Source organism: Ictalurus punctatus, chromosome 29 (assembly GCF_001660625.3).
Source record: "Ictalurus punctatus breed USDA103 chromosome 29, Coco_2.0, whole genome shotgun sequence".
Taxonomy (NCBI): domain Eukaryota; kingdom Metazoa; phylum Chordata; class Actinopteri; order Siluriformes; family Ictaluridae; genus Ictalurus; species Ictalurus punctatus.
Genome location: NC_030444.2, coordinates 9,412,893 through 9,430,806, shown reverse-complemented (window position 1 = coordinate 9,430,806; position 17,914 = coordinate 9,412,893). Strand labels below are relative to the sequence as shown.

Sequence of the window (17,914 nt, the reverse complement as noted above, 5' to 3'; positions counted from 1 at the left end):
AAAATAAGGCCTTACATTTTTTAAGGTCAGTCCAGGGTGACTGATAATTCATTCAAACACACTCAGTCTTTGTCTGACACTTCTTCCCCTCTAACATGCACAGTGCTCGCTCTCATAAGTTCTCTCACCAATCTTTTTAACATCCATTACATTTTTCTCACTCTGTATGCTACTTCTTCTCTTCTGGTTTTCTAATGTAATGACCAATTAATAATATGCAGAATAATAAATGGGTTGTCAGGTCTGTTTCCTCTGGGTTCTTAAGAACCACACCACCACCACCCTCCTCAAGCTGGAACATTACACTAGTCGCTCCTTTTCTTTGCTTCATGCAGGATGTCGCTCCCCCTTCCTGCTCCACGGAGGACATCGCTCCGCCCCTCATGCTTCATGGAGAGCATCACTCCTCCCTCTGGCCTCATGGAGAACTTTGCTCCCCCCTTGCAGAGAGCATCACACCCCCCTCTAGCTTCATGTGGAACATCGCTTCCCCCTCATGCTCCGCCTTGCGCTTCGTTCCTCCCGCTGGCTGTACAGTAGCATTCGCGCCGCATTAAAGTAAGGCTGGGGATATCATGTCATCTCTCTGTGGAGCGGAAGAGCCTGCCCCACACCTGAACCTCAGAGAGCATGCCAAGTTCCTGTACAAGTCGACGAGATGGCCTCCCAAGCCGTGTTCCTGTCTGAAAGCGATGTCATGACCAACCAAGTTATGCCACCCTCAGATATGAAATACAGGATCATTTTCCTCAATAAAAAATGACAAAGTATAATATTGTTGTCATGTTTGTTAAATTGGGGTCTCTTTTATCTACTGTTAGGACATGTGTGAAAATCTGATCATGTTTTATGTCATATTTATGCAGATATACTGTATAGAAAACCTCTAAAGGGTTCACAAACTTTCAAGTACCACTGTAGAACAACTAACTATATGAGCTGCTTTCATAGAAAATTAATCAACATCTTCTGGCCAATCAGATTTGAGAATTTGTTGAGAATCCAACAGCACTGTGGTATATGACAATAATTCATATTTTCTAATAACATGCATGCCCATTCTATTTTCTATCTTTTTTATACCTAACAAATGTTTGCATCCTATTAGTAATAATATCTACAGCATTCATCTCGATGTGTTCTAACCGTGTCAGAGGGCTCTTTACCCATTCTTATTAACATCTGTTAGAATTTTACAAGATCATAGACACTAGATCATTCTTCACCACATCTATAGACAGAGAAAGTCTTGACTTTTGCCTTCTTGCTTTTTTTTTTTCCAAAGTACTTTTTAGATAAAATATAGGACAGAAAAATATTTCCTTACAAATAAAAAATGCGTTGAGATTGTTTTATTTGGATTTTGGTATAGATTTGCTTTCATACAGACAGTAGACAGCTGCGCATGACTGATTGCCTTAAAGGTTATTCTTTATAACTATTTGCCCAGAATGTGTCATTTGTAAGTAAGATTTCTTCAAACTTTTTCCTTTGATGTGCATTTGTGTCAAAGGGAGTCAGCAAGAGGGCACAACTAGATTGCCTGTATGGAGTGGTGTCTTTCTCACAACTGTGATGAAGATTGATGATGTTATGAGATATACTGCCAGAACACACTGTAGTGGCGGTGGAGGTGGGAGTAGGAAGGGAGGCGGCAACCAGCAAGCATAAACACCATGCTGGTGATTCCCTTGACAAGATGCTGCCTTAGGTACTTGCCTATGATGTTCTCACTTTATTCATTCTTTGCCTCGTGTGATTGATGTACTTTTTTTTTTTTTTGCCATAGTGACCTGTCAATTAGACCAACCTCATCCATTACAACTGAGTCTGTCTTTCCAGCAATAATAAGAAGCACTTAAAAACCACACTTGAGTGAAGCACAATAATAGAACTTAACCTGAGGTATAGTTACTGATATTACATTGCCTATTAATCATTAGACAGTCGGAAATATGTTCTTCTAGAACCGCTGCATCTGTGAATTTTTATAGGAGCCATTATAAGCCTTTAAGTAAGCCTGTTACCAGTGAAGGTTAATCAGTGACGCAACTGCAATCAGCCTCTAATTTGTGTGTGTGTGTGTGTGTGTGTGTGTGTGTGTGTGTGTGTGTGTGTGTGTGTGTGTGTGTGTGTGTGTGTGTGTGTGTGTCTGTGTCTGTGTGTGTGTGTGTGTGTGTGTGTGTGGGTGGGTGGGTGGGTGGGGGGGATGTTGTCCACAAAAAGGAGAACATCGGTAACACTGGCGCCAGCAGCCATCAACGTGATCTATTGTCTCACCTCGGAAGCAATATTAGACAATACTAGTAAAATCTTATGCAGGACAGCATGGTGTGTGAAGTGAGTGTGTGAAGACATTCTTTATTTAACTGCTAGACAATTATATATTCTTTTTGTTCAGTTTGTTACTCAGACAAAAAAAGGTGAACAGTTCACAGAAACATATGATTTATGACGTGTAACAAATTATTTAAGTAGAAGAAAATCACATTAGGATTATGTTTACTACACTAAATCACCCAATGGACCTAAATATGGTCCATAACATATAGTAACATACATACAGTCCATAACATACATATAACATACAGTGCATAGACTCATATACAGTGAGGGAAAAAAGTATTTGATCCCCTGCTGATTTTGTACGTTTGGCCACTGACAAAGAAATTATCATTCTACAATTTTAATGGTAGATTTATTTGAACAGTGAGAGACAGAATAACAAAAAAAAAAAAAAAAAAAAAAACAGAAAAACGCATGTCAAAAATGTTATAAATTGATTTGCATTTTAATGAGAGAAATATGTATTTGACCCCCTCTGCAAAACATGACTTAGTACTTGGTGGCAAAACCCTTGTTGGCAATCACAGAGCTCAGACGTTTCTTGTAGTTGGCCACCAGGTTTGCACATATCTCAGGAGGGATTTTGTCCCACTCCTCTTTGCAGATCTTCTCCAAATCATTAAGGTTTCGAGGCTGACATTTGGCAACTCGAACCTCCCTCCACAGATTTTCTATGGGATTAAGGTCTGGAGACTGGCTAGACCACTCCAGGACCTTAATATGCTTCTTCTTGAGCCACTCCTTTGTTGCCTTGGCCGTGTGTTTTGGGTCATTGTCATGCTGGAATACCCATATCCAATACCAATATCCATCGTCCCTTTGATGCGGTGAAGTTGTCCTGTCCCCTTAGCAGAAAAACACCCCCAAAGCATAATGTTTCCATCTCCATGTTTGACGGTGGGGATGATGTTCTTGGGGTCATAGGCAGCATTCCTCCTCCTCCAAACACGGCGAGTTGAGTTGATGCCAAAGAGCTCCATTTTGGTCTCATCTGACCACAACACTTTCACCCAGTTGTCCTCTGAATCATTCAGATGTTCATTGCCAAACTTCAGACGGGCATGTATATGTGCTTTCTTGAGCAGGGGGACCTTGCGGGCGCTGCAGGATTTCAGTCGTTCACGGCATAGTGTGTTACCAATTGTTTTCTTGGTGACTATGGTCCCAGCTGCCTTGAGATCATTGACAAGATCCTCCCGTGTAGTTCTGGCCTTATTCCTCACTGTTCTCAAGATCATTGCAACTTCACGAGGTGAGATCTTGCATGGAGCCCCAGGCCAAGGGAGATTGACAGTTCTTTTGTGTTTCTTCCATTTGCGAATAATCGCACCAACTGTTGTCACCTTCTCACCAAGCTGCTTGGCAATGGTCTTGTAGACCATTCCAGACTTGTGTAGGTCTACAATCTTGTCCCTGACATCCTTGGAGAGCTCTTTGGTCTTGGCCATGGTGGAGAGTTTGGAATCTGATTGATTGATTGCTTCTGTGGACAGGTGTCTTTCATACAGGTAACAAGCTGAGATTAGGAGCACTCCCTTTAAGAGTGTGCTCTTAATCTCATCTCGTTACCTGTATAAAAGACACCTGAGAGCCAGAAATCTTTCTGATTGAGATGGAGTCAAATACTTATTTCCCTCATTAAAATGCAAATCAATTTATAACATTTTTGACATGCGTTTTTCTGGATTTTCTTGTTGTTATTCTGTCTCTCACTGTTCAAATAAATCTACCATTAAAAATATAGACTGATCATTTCTTTGTCAGTGGGCAAACGTACAAAATCAGCAGGGGATCAAATACTTTTTTCCCTCACTGTATGCTGCTTCTTCATGTCTTTCCTAACTGGCTGTGATGATATAGTTGCATCTTGGCTTAAAATAAAGCTTTATTCGCTGACATCTTGAGGAGTGTTACTGATGACTGAATTAAACAAGGGAGCGAGAAGGCTGATAATCTCTTAAAGCTTTCCGGTTCTCTCTTTGGCTTTCAAAAACATTATTACAGATAATTACTATCACTAGAGTGCTGTGTAATTATGATAATAATGATGGTCTTCTATTAGGGTGACACTCAATGCTGAGTACTGAATTACAAGAAATAAACCCTGCTCATGAGATTTAATTATGTGCGTGTGTGTGTGTGTGTGTGTGTGTGTGTGTGTGTGTGTGTGTGTGTGTGTGTGTGTGTGTGTGTGTGTGTGTGTGCGTGTGTGTGTGTTCCACTAATGGAACACTCAAGGGTTTGGTCTGATTATCAAATAATGTATCCTTTTGTTCATTAAGAGTCATCGAATTCATTGGCACTTAATTATTATAGTGAAGTGCATCTGGTTTGTCAATCACGCAGACATTATTTTTCTTCAGCAAAATGTGTACTTGTTGGCCAAATCTACAAGACAGCCAACTAACCAAATGGACAATCATTGCCAGTTTAGATACCTTCCTATGAGCTAGGTAAGGCATAACACGTGATGTGGCGTGCTGTTATAGGAAATTAATCAATGACTGTGTGGTGTTATTTGTTCCATTACCTCCCCAATGATATTTTCCTATAACAGCAGTCCCCCAGTGGTTTATTCCTCTCAGCCTGCACCACAGCTATTTGTCAAGAATTTTAAAAAATATATTTATTAAAGAATGGCAGCTATAACGTTATGGTAGTTGGTTCCCTCACTCTCTTTTTCGTCTCACTTAAAGGTATTAAAGCACGAATAAATTCAGCTTTCGTGTTACTGAACAACCAGGAAGTGCAATATCCTGAAGACTTTCACCTGGTTGAAAATTACTGACTGTTACAAAAGGGCTGAGCTGGACACTCCATCCATAATGTCAAATAAACAGAAACTAGTGGACTATATCAGCAAACATCCATCCATCCATCCATCCATCCATCTTCTATACTGCTTAATCCTTTTCAGGGTCACGGGGAAACCTGGACCCTATCCCAGGGAGCATTGGGCACAAGGCGGGGTACACCCTGGAGAGGGTGCTATCAACAAACAGACTTCATTATAAAACCATAATGAACTTTCTTTTACTTTTTACACTATCCGTTGTTATCCAGATGAGGACGGGTTCCCTTCTGAGTCAGGTTCCTCTCAAGGCTTCTTCCTCTTAACATCTTAGGAAGTTTTTCGTCGCCACCGGCTCGCTCAATAGGAATAAATTCACATGCTTAAATCTCTATCCAGTGTTTAAATATTTCTGTAAAGCTGCTTTGAGACAATGTCCATTGTAAAAGGCGCTATACAAACAAAATTTTATTGAATTGAATTGAAGAAAGCTTTACCATATCAATGATAATACACTCTCCGTTAAATGGGCAGCACTTTTTAAATCTGTCGTCTTAAATTATTTTATGCATCTGCCATACGAGTTACTGTGCATGAGTTGTTACTACATAAATGAGAACGTATTAATACGAGCACCTTAATATAAAGCTGTGATTTGACTTACAGCTGGAACTGAGTCTGATTCTGACTCATTAGAATCAAGAATTCAAATGCACTGTGGTATCAGTTGGGAATTAAATAGATTTATCAAAATTCAGATCAACCTGAAATGCCAAACTTATGATCTGCTGGTATATTACACCATGAGCTGTAACTGGGTCAGCTCTCAGGTGACCGTTCACTTGCAGGTTGTCACAGAATTCTCCTGGCTTCTACCCGTCTTCACATTTCTGCTCCAGCTCATTTTCACATGATCTTAGTATCATGAGGTTCTATCTGGATGAAAAATCAACAGCAGATAGAGCCTTACAATGTATTACATATCATACTTTTTATGTCTTGTTAAACTCTTAAGGTCCTGGCTTATTATTCAGTTATTAACCAAGATTAGATTGTAAAGTTATGAGGTTACATGAGTCAGGAATGCGAGTCTGCTGATGGATCTTCTGTTTGTCTATGTCTTGACTGTTGCAAAGTCGTGGATGTGTGTGTGTGTGTGTTAAGGTGGGCAGTGCGGGTGGGGGGTGGTGTTTGTGTGTTTCAAAGCCATGTTCCTTGTTTTCCATGTTTGCTAGATCCAAGCTGAGTCTCCACCTTTAAAGATTTACCATCTAAAGCTCAGCATTTACCAAATGTATAGTATACCATACAGTAATCAACTTGCTGTATGGTATACTATACATATGGTAAACATGTCAATTTCTACTTATTACATTTTTAAAAATCTCTACTTTATATTATTGATCATTTTTTGTAAATCAAATTTTTAAGATATTAATTTTGAGATCAATATTCTCTAAGAACATGCATTCCCAATCTTCGGCCTTGACCTTACTCCGACCTCCTTTGAGGGAGGCATGGCCTTTGTCCCTGTTAGTCCCAGTAAAAAGGTGTGGACCTGGTCCCTGTTAGCCTCAGTTAAGGGGGCATTCCCTCTGTCCCTGTCAGTGTCAGGTGAGGGGGCATGGCCTCTGTCCCTAGCCTCTCCACAAAGTTAACACATTTTTTCTGATAACGGTTACATAACTGAATCACATCACATTCATTCTTTGACCTCTTAAGCACAATGAGTTGTCTATCATATAGTCTCACAAGGAGGGATGCACATAAACCCATATTTTATTCAAAATAGAACAAAGAAAACATATCAAATGTTTAAACTGAGGATGTGTACCATTTTAAGGGAAAAATAAGGTAATTTTGAATTTGATGGTAGCAACACATCTCAAAAAAAGTTGGGACAGGGCCAATATCTACAACTGTGTAGCATCCCCTCTTCTTTCAACAACAGTCCGTAAACATCTGGGAACTGAGGATCTCTGGGAACTCCAGCAAGAGACCAGTTGCTGGTCTCTTGCTGGAGTTTTGGGAGAGGAATGTTGTCCCATTCGTGTCTGATACAGGATCCTAGCTCCTTAACAGTCCTGGGTCTTCTTTGTCGTATTTTTTGTTTCATGATGCACCAAATGTTTTCAAATGGTGAAAGGTCTGGATGGTAGGCAGGCCAGTTCAGCACCCGGACTCTTCTACTATAAAGCTATGCTGTTGCAATAGATGTAGTATGTGGTTTAGCATTGTCTTGCTGAAATATGCAAGGCCTTCCCTGAAAAAGATGGATGGATGGAAGCATATGTTGCTCTAAAATCTGTGCATACCTTTCAGCAGTGATGGTGCCTTTCCAGACGTAGGCACTAATGCACCCCAATACAATCAGAGATGCAAGCTTTTGAACTGAGCACTGATAAAATACCGGACTGTCCCTCTCCTTTTTAGTTTAGAGGACGCAGAGTACATGGTTTCCAAAAAACAATTAAAAATTTTGATTCGTCTGACCACAGAACAGTTTTCCACTTTGCTTCAGTCCATTTTAAATGAGCTTTGGCCCAGAGAAGATGTCGGCATTTCTGGATCATGTTCACAAGGCTTCTTCTTTGCATGATAGAGTTTTAACCAGCATTTGTGGATGGCACGGCGAACTGTATTCATAGACAATGAGTTCTGGAGGTGTTTCTGAGTCCATGCAGTGATTTCCATTACAGAATTATGCCTGTTTTTAATGCAGTGCTGTCTGAGGGCCCGAAGATTACGGGCATGCAATAATAATTTTCACCTTGTCCCCAGATATTTCTCCAGATTCTCAGAAACTTTTGATGATATTATGTACTGTAGATAATGAGATATTCAAAGGCTTTGCAATTTTACATTGAGGAACATTATTCTGAAATTGTTCCCCAAATAGTAGACACGTTTTTTGGCAGATTGGTGAACCTCTTTACTTCTGAGAGACTCTGCCTCTCTGAGATACTCTTTTTATACCCAATCATGTTACTGACCTGTTACCAATTAAACTAATTACTTGCAAAATGTTCCTCCATCTGTTATTTTTAGTAATACTTACTTTTCCAGCCTTTCCTTGCCCTGTCCCAACTTTTCAAGACCCATTGTTGCCATCAAATTCAAAATGACATTATTTTGTTCTTAAAACGGTGTATTTCCTCAGTTTAAGCATTTGATATGGTTTCCATGTTCTACTGTGAATAACATATGAGATTGCAAGTCATTGCATTCTGATTTTATTTACATTTTACACAGCATCCCAATTATTTTGGAATTGGGGTTGTAGTTCCTCACTAGTTGTCTTACTTTCCTTGTCCTAGTCATGTATTGGATTTTATTAGTTCTTATCCTGGCCTGCCTGTTATGTTTCAGAGTATAATATGGCCTCAGCCACCTTGCCTGCCTGTGTCCAGGAGGCAAAAATTATGTATTGTTGTAGTTTCCAAAAACTCTGTAAATACAGTTTAGGCTTGGTTGTGTTTTGTGAAAACTTCTGTAACAGCATTATGTAGCAATAACTCAATAGGTTTCCCACAGGCACTGCTGCCTGCTTGTTTGCTTTCTTGTTTTGAAGGCTGGTTTTTGTTTTCCTAATTACCTTTGTCGAGTTCCACATCAATACCTCAAAGTTATTGCTGTGATTTCTGCAAGACATCAGAGAGCATATTAAAATTTCAAGGTCTTGGTGCTCAGTGTGATTCTATGGAGGATTTTAAGGGGGTTATTTAAATTCCCAAAAGGTCAGTGCTCTCTTCTTGTCATGTCTACTTTACGGGGTTTAAAACACACACACACACACACACACACACACACACACACACACACACACACACACACACACACACACCGGTGATATTTTCAACCTCTTCATTGACTAACTGGTCGGTGTCTTCAGCATAGGTCTGGGATAAACAGTGCTGTGGAAAAGTATTTTCCCGATGCTGATTTCTTCTGTTTTTGTGTAGATCTCATTCTAAATTGTTTCAGAAATTAAAACTAAATCTAAAATAAAAACAAATGGCTACCTGAGTAAACACAAAATACATTTTAAATGATAATGTTATTTATTGAAGTAAAAAAATATTCAGTACCAACTGGACCTTTGTGAAAATGTATTTGCCCCGTAGTTACTAATTCCCCAAATCTATGAAACTGCATTCATAATGGGGTTCAGCTGGATTAGACGCAACCAGGCCTGATTACTGTAAACCCTGTTCAATCACATCAACACTTAAATAGAACTTTTTCAACAGCATGAAGTTGGTTAAAAGGTCTTACCTAATAACACACTATGGCAAAGTCAAAAGAAATTCCAGAAACTATGAGGAAGAAGGTGATTGAAATATCATCCAGATGGATGTTAGATATGGATGAAAGACCCATGGACAACATCAAAGGACCTACAGGCCTCTCTTGCATCAATAAATGTCACTGTTCATGACTCCACTATCAGAATGATGCTGGGAAAAATGGCATCCATGGAAGGGTGGCGAGGTGAAAACCACTGCTAACCCAGAAGAACATTAAGGCTCATCTGAATGTGTTTTGTGCCAAAACACACCTTGATGATCCTCAAACCTTTTGAGAGAATGTTCTGTGGACTGATGAGTCGAAAGTGGAACTGTTTGGAAGACAGGGTGACATGCAGCAAGACAATGATCCAAGGCATAGGAGTAAGTCCTAGTCCTAGAAGTAAGTGAAAGACTGATCTCCAGTTATCAGAAGCATTTGTTTGCAGTTATTGATGCTAAAGGTGGCACAACCAGATTTTAAGTTTAAGGGGTCAATCACATGGGAGATAGGTGTTGGATAACTTTTTTTGCTTCAATAATAAAAAAAAAATTATAAATAAAAACTATATTATGTGTATGTTGTGTTTTGTTTGAAGATCTAAATCTCACACACATTCTCATCTGAAGTTTAAAAAAACAGAAGTGTGCACTGATCCACACCCATCAAAAGTGCGAACAATTAATAAAACTTTTACTGTAGTAACCAAAAATCCCAGGCTTCCATCAAAAGGATCTACTTATCCACAGCCTCTCAGACACATAGAGTGGTCTATCCTTAATTTATATTTAAAAAAGTGCATCAGATGGATATTTAACATAACAATGGGGCACATCCAGTTCAGAGTACCTTTTTCAAGTGTTTCACTCTTGCTATCATTAACAGCAGGGTTGCCAGGTTGCACAACCTTTCCAAATGATCTGTACCCCCGTGAACATGTGTTATAAATAGACACATCCTAAATTATAGTTGCCAAAACTTCCATCCTTAATAATAAAGAAACCTTCACATTTAGCAATATGTATGTTGAGGAATAAAAAATATGTTAAACCATTTTCATAGGTGAAAGTGTCCTTTACAAGGAACCCCGACTATGAAGACTTGTAGGCCTTAAATTGCAATAGATGCCATCTCCTACTACTAAAATACATTGTTAGAATCACATGAAATATGTACATTATTTTAAAAATCCCTAATATTTCATACATATTTTAACCTATGGAGGCTGCCAAGAGTTGATGACGGAAAATGGTTGCACTTGAGCACTCAATAGAATTAGCTACTAGCTCCTGCAGCAGGAAAATAATCCCACACTGTGCTGCTTGTGTCTGTCATTTTCTAGTTCTTGTGTGCTATAATACAGGGGATATCTGTAAATATAATCAAACCTGTAAGCATCTTGTTTTTTCAGTATATTCTCATAACGTCAAGTTCATAACATAAAATTAGCCTAAAACACCTAAACACGGCACACCCAAAGTAAAATTAAAGCTGTTCTTGAACCATTTGCAGTGCATGCATGGTTTTGGTCTCTTTTGAAAGGTGGACTAAATATTTTTACATAATTGGATTTTTTTGCCAGTGTAACAAGACTGTTTTTGTGAGGATCTTATGGATCAGTGGATTACTATGAGGCTTCAGATGAAGTGAGTTGCCGCCATTATGTAAGTCTTTGTTTGTATATCGGTGGTCTGACAGAGACATTGAATGTAGCTGCTGTTGTGATAGTATCCTCAAAACAGTTTTTATTTGAATCGAATCACAAGAATCTTAAATTTCCAAAGATATGAGTACCTTCGTACACAGAGAAGATGTTTAGATAACATAGATTTTCTCATAACATGGCGACAGCATGCTGATCATCTCTAAAATTACTGATATTAGAATATGTTTCTTCATAAAATAATAGTTTAATCCATATCCATACCTTGAACAACAAACGCTCTCGGTTGGCATAGACATGCAGTTGCTGCACAGACACCATCGAGTTTGCCCCACTCTTGCCTCCTCACCTCTCTGATCGTCTTCATTTTGATGTACATTTTGAGTAATGTCTTCTATATTAACCTCCACACTTATGTTATGCTCGGGTTCAAACTGAAAAGACCGAAGACATGTTTATATCGCTGTAGGGTCGCTGGAGAATCAAGACCATCGCAACCATTTGACGTCACTACCCAGAATACATTGCTATGTAAACAGCAATGGCGGCCTACAAGCGCAAGGATTTTCTTTTTTTAAAAGCTGACATCTAGAGTGTTTTGTATAGCAGATTTATATAGTGGATGTCAGTGTTAACTTAATAAGCCACACAAGTCTTCACAGTCGGGGTTCCATTTAAGATATGACGAGTCCTACTTGTCCTGTGTTTCTCATTCCAACCTTTTTTTTTTTTTAAGAATACATCTATCAGTGTGTCCTACTTTCAATGAAAGGTGCATAAGAACATGACTGGGACAATTTGGGATGATAGGTTGCAGGCCAATATTTATTAGGCCAATATTTATGATAAGTTGCAGGCCAATATTTAAGGGCAGTGGTGGCTTGGCAGTTAAGGCTCTGGGTTACTGATCGGAAGGTCAGAGTTCAAGCCCCAGCACTGCCAAGAAGCCACTGTTGGGCCCTTGAGCAAGGCCCTCAACCCGGCGCTGTATTATGGCTGACCCTGCGCTCTGACCCCAACTTCCTAACATGCTGGGGTATACGAAGAAAAGAATTTCACTGTGCTCTAAAGTATATGTGATTAATAAAGATTCATTAATTATTCCATATCCATTTAAACTGTGAAAAATCAGCTGGAATGTTACATATTAAAAGGGGGGATTTTGTTCTTCTCAAATGGGTTGGCTGAACAAACAGAAATGTGTTTTTCGTTGCATGATAAAGTGAGTGAGTGGCTGTTAAATGTAGTAAATAAAGGCAAGCCATTTTGGGTACAGTGTGGTAACTGGTAAATATGACATAGTTATGATATAATTTATGATATAAATGCAATTTATAATAAAACTCAGCTTGAGTTGGTTTGTATTGAATTCGGATGAGGCTTAACACGTGAAAATCAGTAGGGAAGGAGTGTGATCAATATCAGTTTTATTGAATTCGGATGAGGCTTAACACGTGAAAATCAGTAGGGAAGGAGCCGTTGATCCCTCCACTCTGGCAACCCTGGATTTGCGCTCAGAGCTGCTTTGGAGATGGAACAGAGAGCTGAGGAGAGAGCAGGAGGGAGTTTCACAAGGAGGCTCCATGGAACAAGACTTCAGTGTATTTATGGTGGATTTCTCATTTTCTTGATGTGGGATTTGGCACAGTTTAAACTTACTGTGATGTTGCTGGGACCTGTGTTTGAGGTTTTTAACCATGCGTTGTTTTAAAGATGAACCGTTGCGCACGGATATTAAACTATACGGATTAAACTATACGGACTATACGTGTGGACGTAAATAGGATAAAGGAATAATACAAATCTGCGCGCAGCGTCATGGAGGCGCCAGAGGTCTCCTACGCGTCCTCGTCCGCAAACTCCTCGTGGGAGTCGGGAACGCGCTACTCACGGACGGAAGCGGCGGGACTTGCGGCGCTCGTCGCCTTCCTCATCGTGTTCACGGTGGTGGGAAATGCGCTGGTGATGCTCGCAGTGTTAACCAGCCGTGCGCTTCGTGCGCCGCAGAATCTGTTCCTGGTGTCTCTGGCCGCAGCGGACATCCTGGTGGCGGCGCTCGTCATGCCGTTCTCTCTTGCCAACGAGTTGATGGGATACTGGAACTTTGGGCGTGCGTGGTGCGGTGCATACCTTGCGCTAGACGTGCTCTTCTGCACCGCCTCCATCGGGCACCTCTGTGCCATCAGCCTGGACCGCTATTGGTCAGTCACAAGTGCCGTCCAATACAACCTGAAGCGCACACCTCGCCGCATCAAGGCTGCCATACTGGCTGTGTGGCTCATCTCTGCACTCATATCCTCACCACCGCTCCTCTCCATGATGGATGATGGGTTGGCGGAGGGCACAGGGCAGTTCCCGCAGTGCCAGCTCAATGATGACACGTGGTACATTTTAGCCTCCAGCTCTGCATCCTTCTTCGTGCCATGCATCATCATGATCCTTGTCTATGTGCGCATTTACAGGGTGGCCAAGACGAGAACAAGGACCGCTTCGGAGAAAAAGTCAAGTCTGGACACTGAGAATGGCGTCAGCATTGCTACATCAGTAGTGAAGATGAATGGCGAGAGAGAGAGCGGGCACTGTCCAGGAACCCCTGGCAAAAATGCTGAGCCACGACCCTCAGTCCAGGCAGAGCCAGAACCCACCTCAACTTTGGAGGCCAAAAGCTGGAAGGAAAAAGATACAACGCCAAGCAGAAGCCAGGGTGAGGGCTCAAAACGTGGGTCATCATTGGTATCACTGGCATCAGAGACCAGCAGGAGGGCATCCCGTGCCAGCAGCAAGACCCGGGATTTGTTCTCATCTCGGAGGATGTCGAGCGGACGAAGGAAGAACAGCGGTGGCTGCAGCATAAGGAGGAGGAGGGCATCCCAGGTGCGTGAAAAGCGCTTCACCTTTGTGTTGGCTGTAGTGATGGGTGTCTTTGTGCTCTGCTGGTTCCCTTTTTTCTTTAGCTACAGCTTGTATGGTGTGTGCCGCCAAGCATGCCACATTCCTGACCTCCTCTTCAAGTTCTTCTTCTGGATTGGTTACTGCAACAGTTCGCTCAACCCTGTCATCTACACCATCTTTAATCAGGACTTCAGAAGGGCTTTCCACAAGATCCTCTGCTCACCCTGGAAGAAATCCTTCTAGAACTCTGTACACTGCAGATCACTTGATTTCTACAAGCTCTGCAGTAATTATTCCACAGAAATGGCGAACATGAGTGAAAAAATGCCATGGGCATGTTCTGGACGTCCTGTAATTCTTTCTCATACTATGATAATTGAGAGATATTAAATTAAAGAGGGATTGTTGGAATATACTGTATGAGTGAGTACCAAACCAGAAGTTCCTCTGTCTGTTAGGAAATTAACCATAAATATGTTTAATAAGATGTGATTCTCTCTACTCTGGTTGTTGGAGAAAGAATTAGACGTGAGCTGTGAGCTTCTGGCAAAGAAGACGCAAAGCATTAGGAAACACTGGAGTGTGTCTGGAATGATAGCTGTAAATTTGCAGATGTATTTATTTTTTATGCAAGTTCTAAAGATGTTGTATTAAATAAAAAATGTATAAACCTTTATGTGGCTCTGTATTGTACAGGAGACTTATTACTCCTGCCATTATTGCTTTTAAAGAAGAAAAGCACAGCATGGTTTAGAATCTCTCTCTCTCTCTCTCTCTCTCTCTCTCTCTCTCTCTCTCTCTCTCTCTCTGTGTGTGTGTGTGTGTGTGTATGTGTGTGTGTGTGTGTGTGTGTGTGTGTGTGTGTGTGTGTGTGTGTGTGTGTGTGGTTTGTCATTTGCTTAGTCATGTGCCTTGTGTTCCTCAATACCTCAAAACTCCAAACTGTACATTTGAAGCAAAGTTTGCAAAGTAAAATATCACTGTATGGACCTTCATGGTCTGAGATGACTATGGTGAAACCATTTCATATAGTACAAATAATCACCTTCTGATTTTCCTTCACAAAAAATGAATCAGGATATACTGTATGTAAATGTCATCCACTCAGGTTAAAGCTAGAGGCTGTGAGGCTTTGCAGATGATATTCCTAAAGTGGTATTAAAATCGATAAGCAGATACAAAGTGGTGGTTGAAAGCACAGATTGGTCCAGGCCTGAACCATTGACTGAAAAATAACGCACTTTGTACTAAGGCCATGACAGTATACTGTAAGATAGCATAATGTTATATGACATAGAAAATGACATCATACACATTAATAGTAGATGCAATGCATATTGAGGTCTACTACATTTTAAAATAAGGTTGTCTAAAGAAAAAACATACTAGCTGATAATCAGCGAAAACAGTGTTACTATAAGGTTTGAATAAACTACTGAAGGATAAGAGAAATCCTATTAAAAGGTCTGTTTAAAAATGTATGTACCGAATAATAGCATCTATAGGAATGATTTAGTTGAAAAAGGAAATGTTCACAATGTCCTTCTTACATTAATGTAATCTCTAAGCCAAAACCTTTGGTGTCTGACATTCTTCTTTTACACTGGAGCTATAATGTGTATATATACTACATGTAGCTAACAAGGAATGGAAATATAAAAAGTTTGCATGTAACTTTTGACCAGTGCTGGCAGTATAGAGCAGATAAAGCCGGTTCTTTAAAATCTGATATGATGTGTTCAGGGTTATGTTGTATATAGAAATGACGTATTTCTAAGGATGGTGGGCTCCATCTTATTTACTGGTGTTTTTAGGTTTCCCCATGTAGTCAAGACAAACATCAATATTGGTTGGTTTATATCTATCTATCTATCTATCTATCTATCTATCTATCTATCTATCTATCTATCTATACATCTATACATCTATACAGCTAACAGATGTTTAATGTAATGAGTGGTCATGTGTGTCCCATTGGAGAAAAATTGGGAGCTGTTTACATAATCACTCATTGGAAGAAATGTATTATAAACGTAACTAATACATTAAATTAGAATTGTTACCTCCAGTTATTATAGCAATTTGATTAAACAGATACCAATTTAAAACTTGAGTAAACACTGTTAATAGTAGAATAGAGTTAGTAGTAGTGGCTACTGACTAGTACTAGTATTTACTAGTTGAGTTTAGTCTAATCTTATCCAGCTGCTCAGTGTGTATTGGATATTTGATGCTAGATCTGCAGAATCACTAGATCTGTGATGAATATTCTCTCATTGCCCCTTTGCTCATTTCCTCTTAGTGCTCTGGTTTCCTCCCACCTTCCAAAAACAAATGAGTAGGTGGTTCGGCTATACTAAATTGCCTCTAGGTCTGAATGGTATCTTGTGATGGACTAGTGTCCCATCTGAGGGTGACTACTCCCACCTTGTACTCAGGTTTTACAGAATAGGCTCTGGATACATTAGGATCCAGATGACGATAAAGTGGTTACTGATATATAAGACCCATCAAATATTTGTTCATTGGTTGTGAAAGAAAATGAATATCCATCCATCCATGTTCTATACCGCTTATCCTTTTCAGGGTCACGGGGAACCTATCCCAGGGAGCATGGGGCACAAGGCAGGGTACACCCTGGACAGGGTGATAATCCATTGCAGGGCACACAATCACATACACATTCACACACCCATTCATACACACCAATCAAGCTACCATGCATGTCTTTGGACTGGGGGAGGAAACCCCTGCAGCACGGGGAGAACATGCAAACTCCACACACAGAGCTGTGGGAATCGAACCCCCGACTCTGGCGGTGTGAGGTGAACGTGCTAACCACTAAGCTACCATGTGCCCTGGAAAATGAATATATACACAATAAACAACAGTTGTGAAGATCTAGCATCCTGCAGAGTTTATCTCTAATATACATATTCACATGCTGCTAAGAGGCTTGATTATCCTGATAAGGAGTGTTACATTAGATTAAACGCTACAGGAAGACACTCAATTCACAATGCTTAATTGAGTATTAACTTAATATCATTTCGATGAAACTAAATTTGAGAAAAATATTCCCTCAGAAATATTGTAGACTCATAACTACCCCAACAACCACGACTGAGGAGTGGGGGGAGAAAAGTTGATGTGGGAAAAGCGACTATAGATAACATCCAGAAACCACACGTAAAAGAGCATGATTTAAATAACACAATCTAAGCCAGCTACCTTCCCTCAACCCTATTGCCCCTTAATGAGCATGTGACCACCTAAACAGCAACTACACAGTCAGCCAATAAGTAGCCACACCCCCAGTCTGCCAGTGAAACGTCTCTTGCTGTTCCTCCAGAGTCATCTGAGAGCCCCATGATTTGAGGTGGCAGGCTGCCTCGACAGCAGCCAGTACTGACCTATGAGGTGCAGATGCCCAGCTCCCTTCACTCAAGAAGAGAGGCAGCCGGGCCGGCATTTTTTTCAGGGAGATTTTCTCACAGTGCACACAGACAGCCCCCTCAAGGACTTGCCTAGCATGCTCTGCTTCCAAACATTTAACACAGCCTCTGTAAGAAAACGGGAGCATGGTGGGTTGCAACCTCTGAAACTCCTATTGCTCATAGTTTCCCTTTTTTTCTGGACAAACAATATGACAGACAATAGGACATACAATCACATATAGTACACAAACATGCGCTTCCTGAAAGTAAATACGCTGAATGATGTGGTTTGTGGGTGCCTTATATGCTCTTTGTGAACTGTTTCTACTTCGTCACCTGACTGAGGCAGGCCAGTCAGATTGGCATGATTTCACACATATTCAGACACCATTTCTGCCAAGGTGCATTCCCAAAGCGTCAAGTATAATGCAACGTAGAGTTCCCTTGGCAAGTGAACTGTAAAAAAAAAAACGGCTGAAGGAAGTGTGATTTACATAC

At 40.5% G+C, this 17,914-nt stretch overlaps 1 protein-coding gene across 1 annotated transcript; it reads left to right on the top strand.

The window, feature by feature from the left end:
* The first annotated feature begins 12,630 nt into the window (after nucleotides 1-12,630).
* On the top strand, nucleotides 12,631-14,608 carry LOC108260662 (alpha-2C adrenergic receptor). The gene has a single exon (XM_017461095.3). It carries the CDS (start codon nucleotides 12,906-12,908, stop codon nucleotides 14,220-14,222), a length of 1,317 nt encoding a protein of 438 aa, XP_017316584.1. The 5' UTR covers nucleotides 12,631-12,905; the 3' UTR covers nucleotides 14,223-14,608.
* The last annotated feature ends 3,306 nt before the right edge of the window (nucleotides 14,609-17,914 follow it).

Coding starts and splice junctions, on each gene's coding strand:
- LOC108260662 (XM_017461095.3), top strand. CDS start 12,906: ATGGAGGCGCCAGAGGTCTCCTACGCGTCCTCGTCCGCAAACTCCTCG.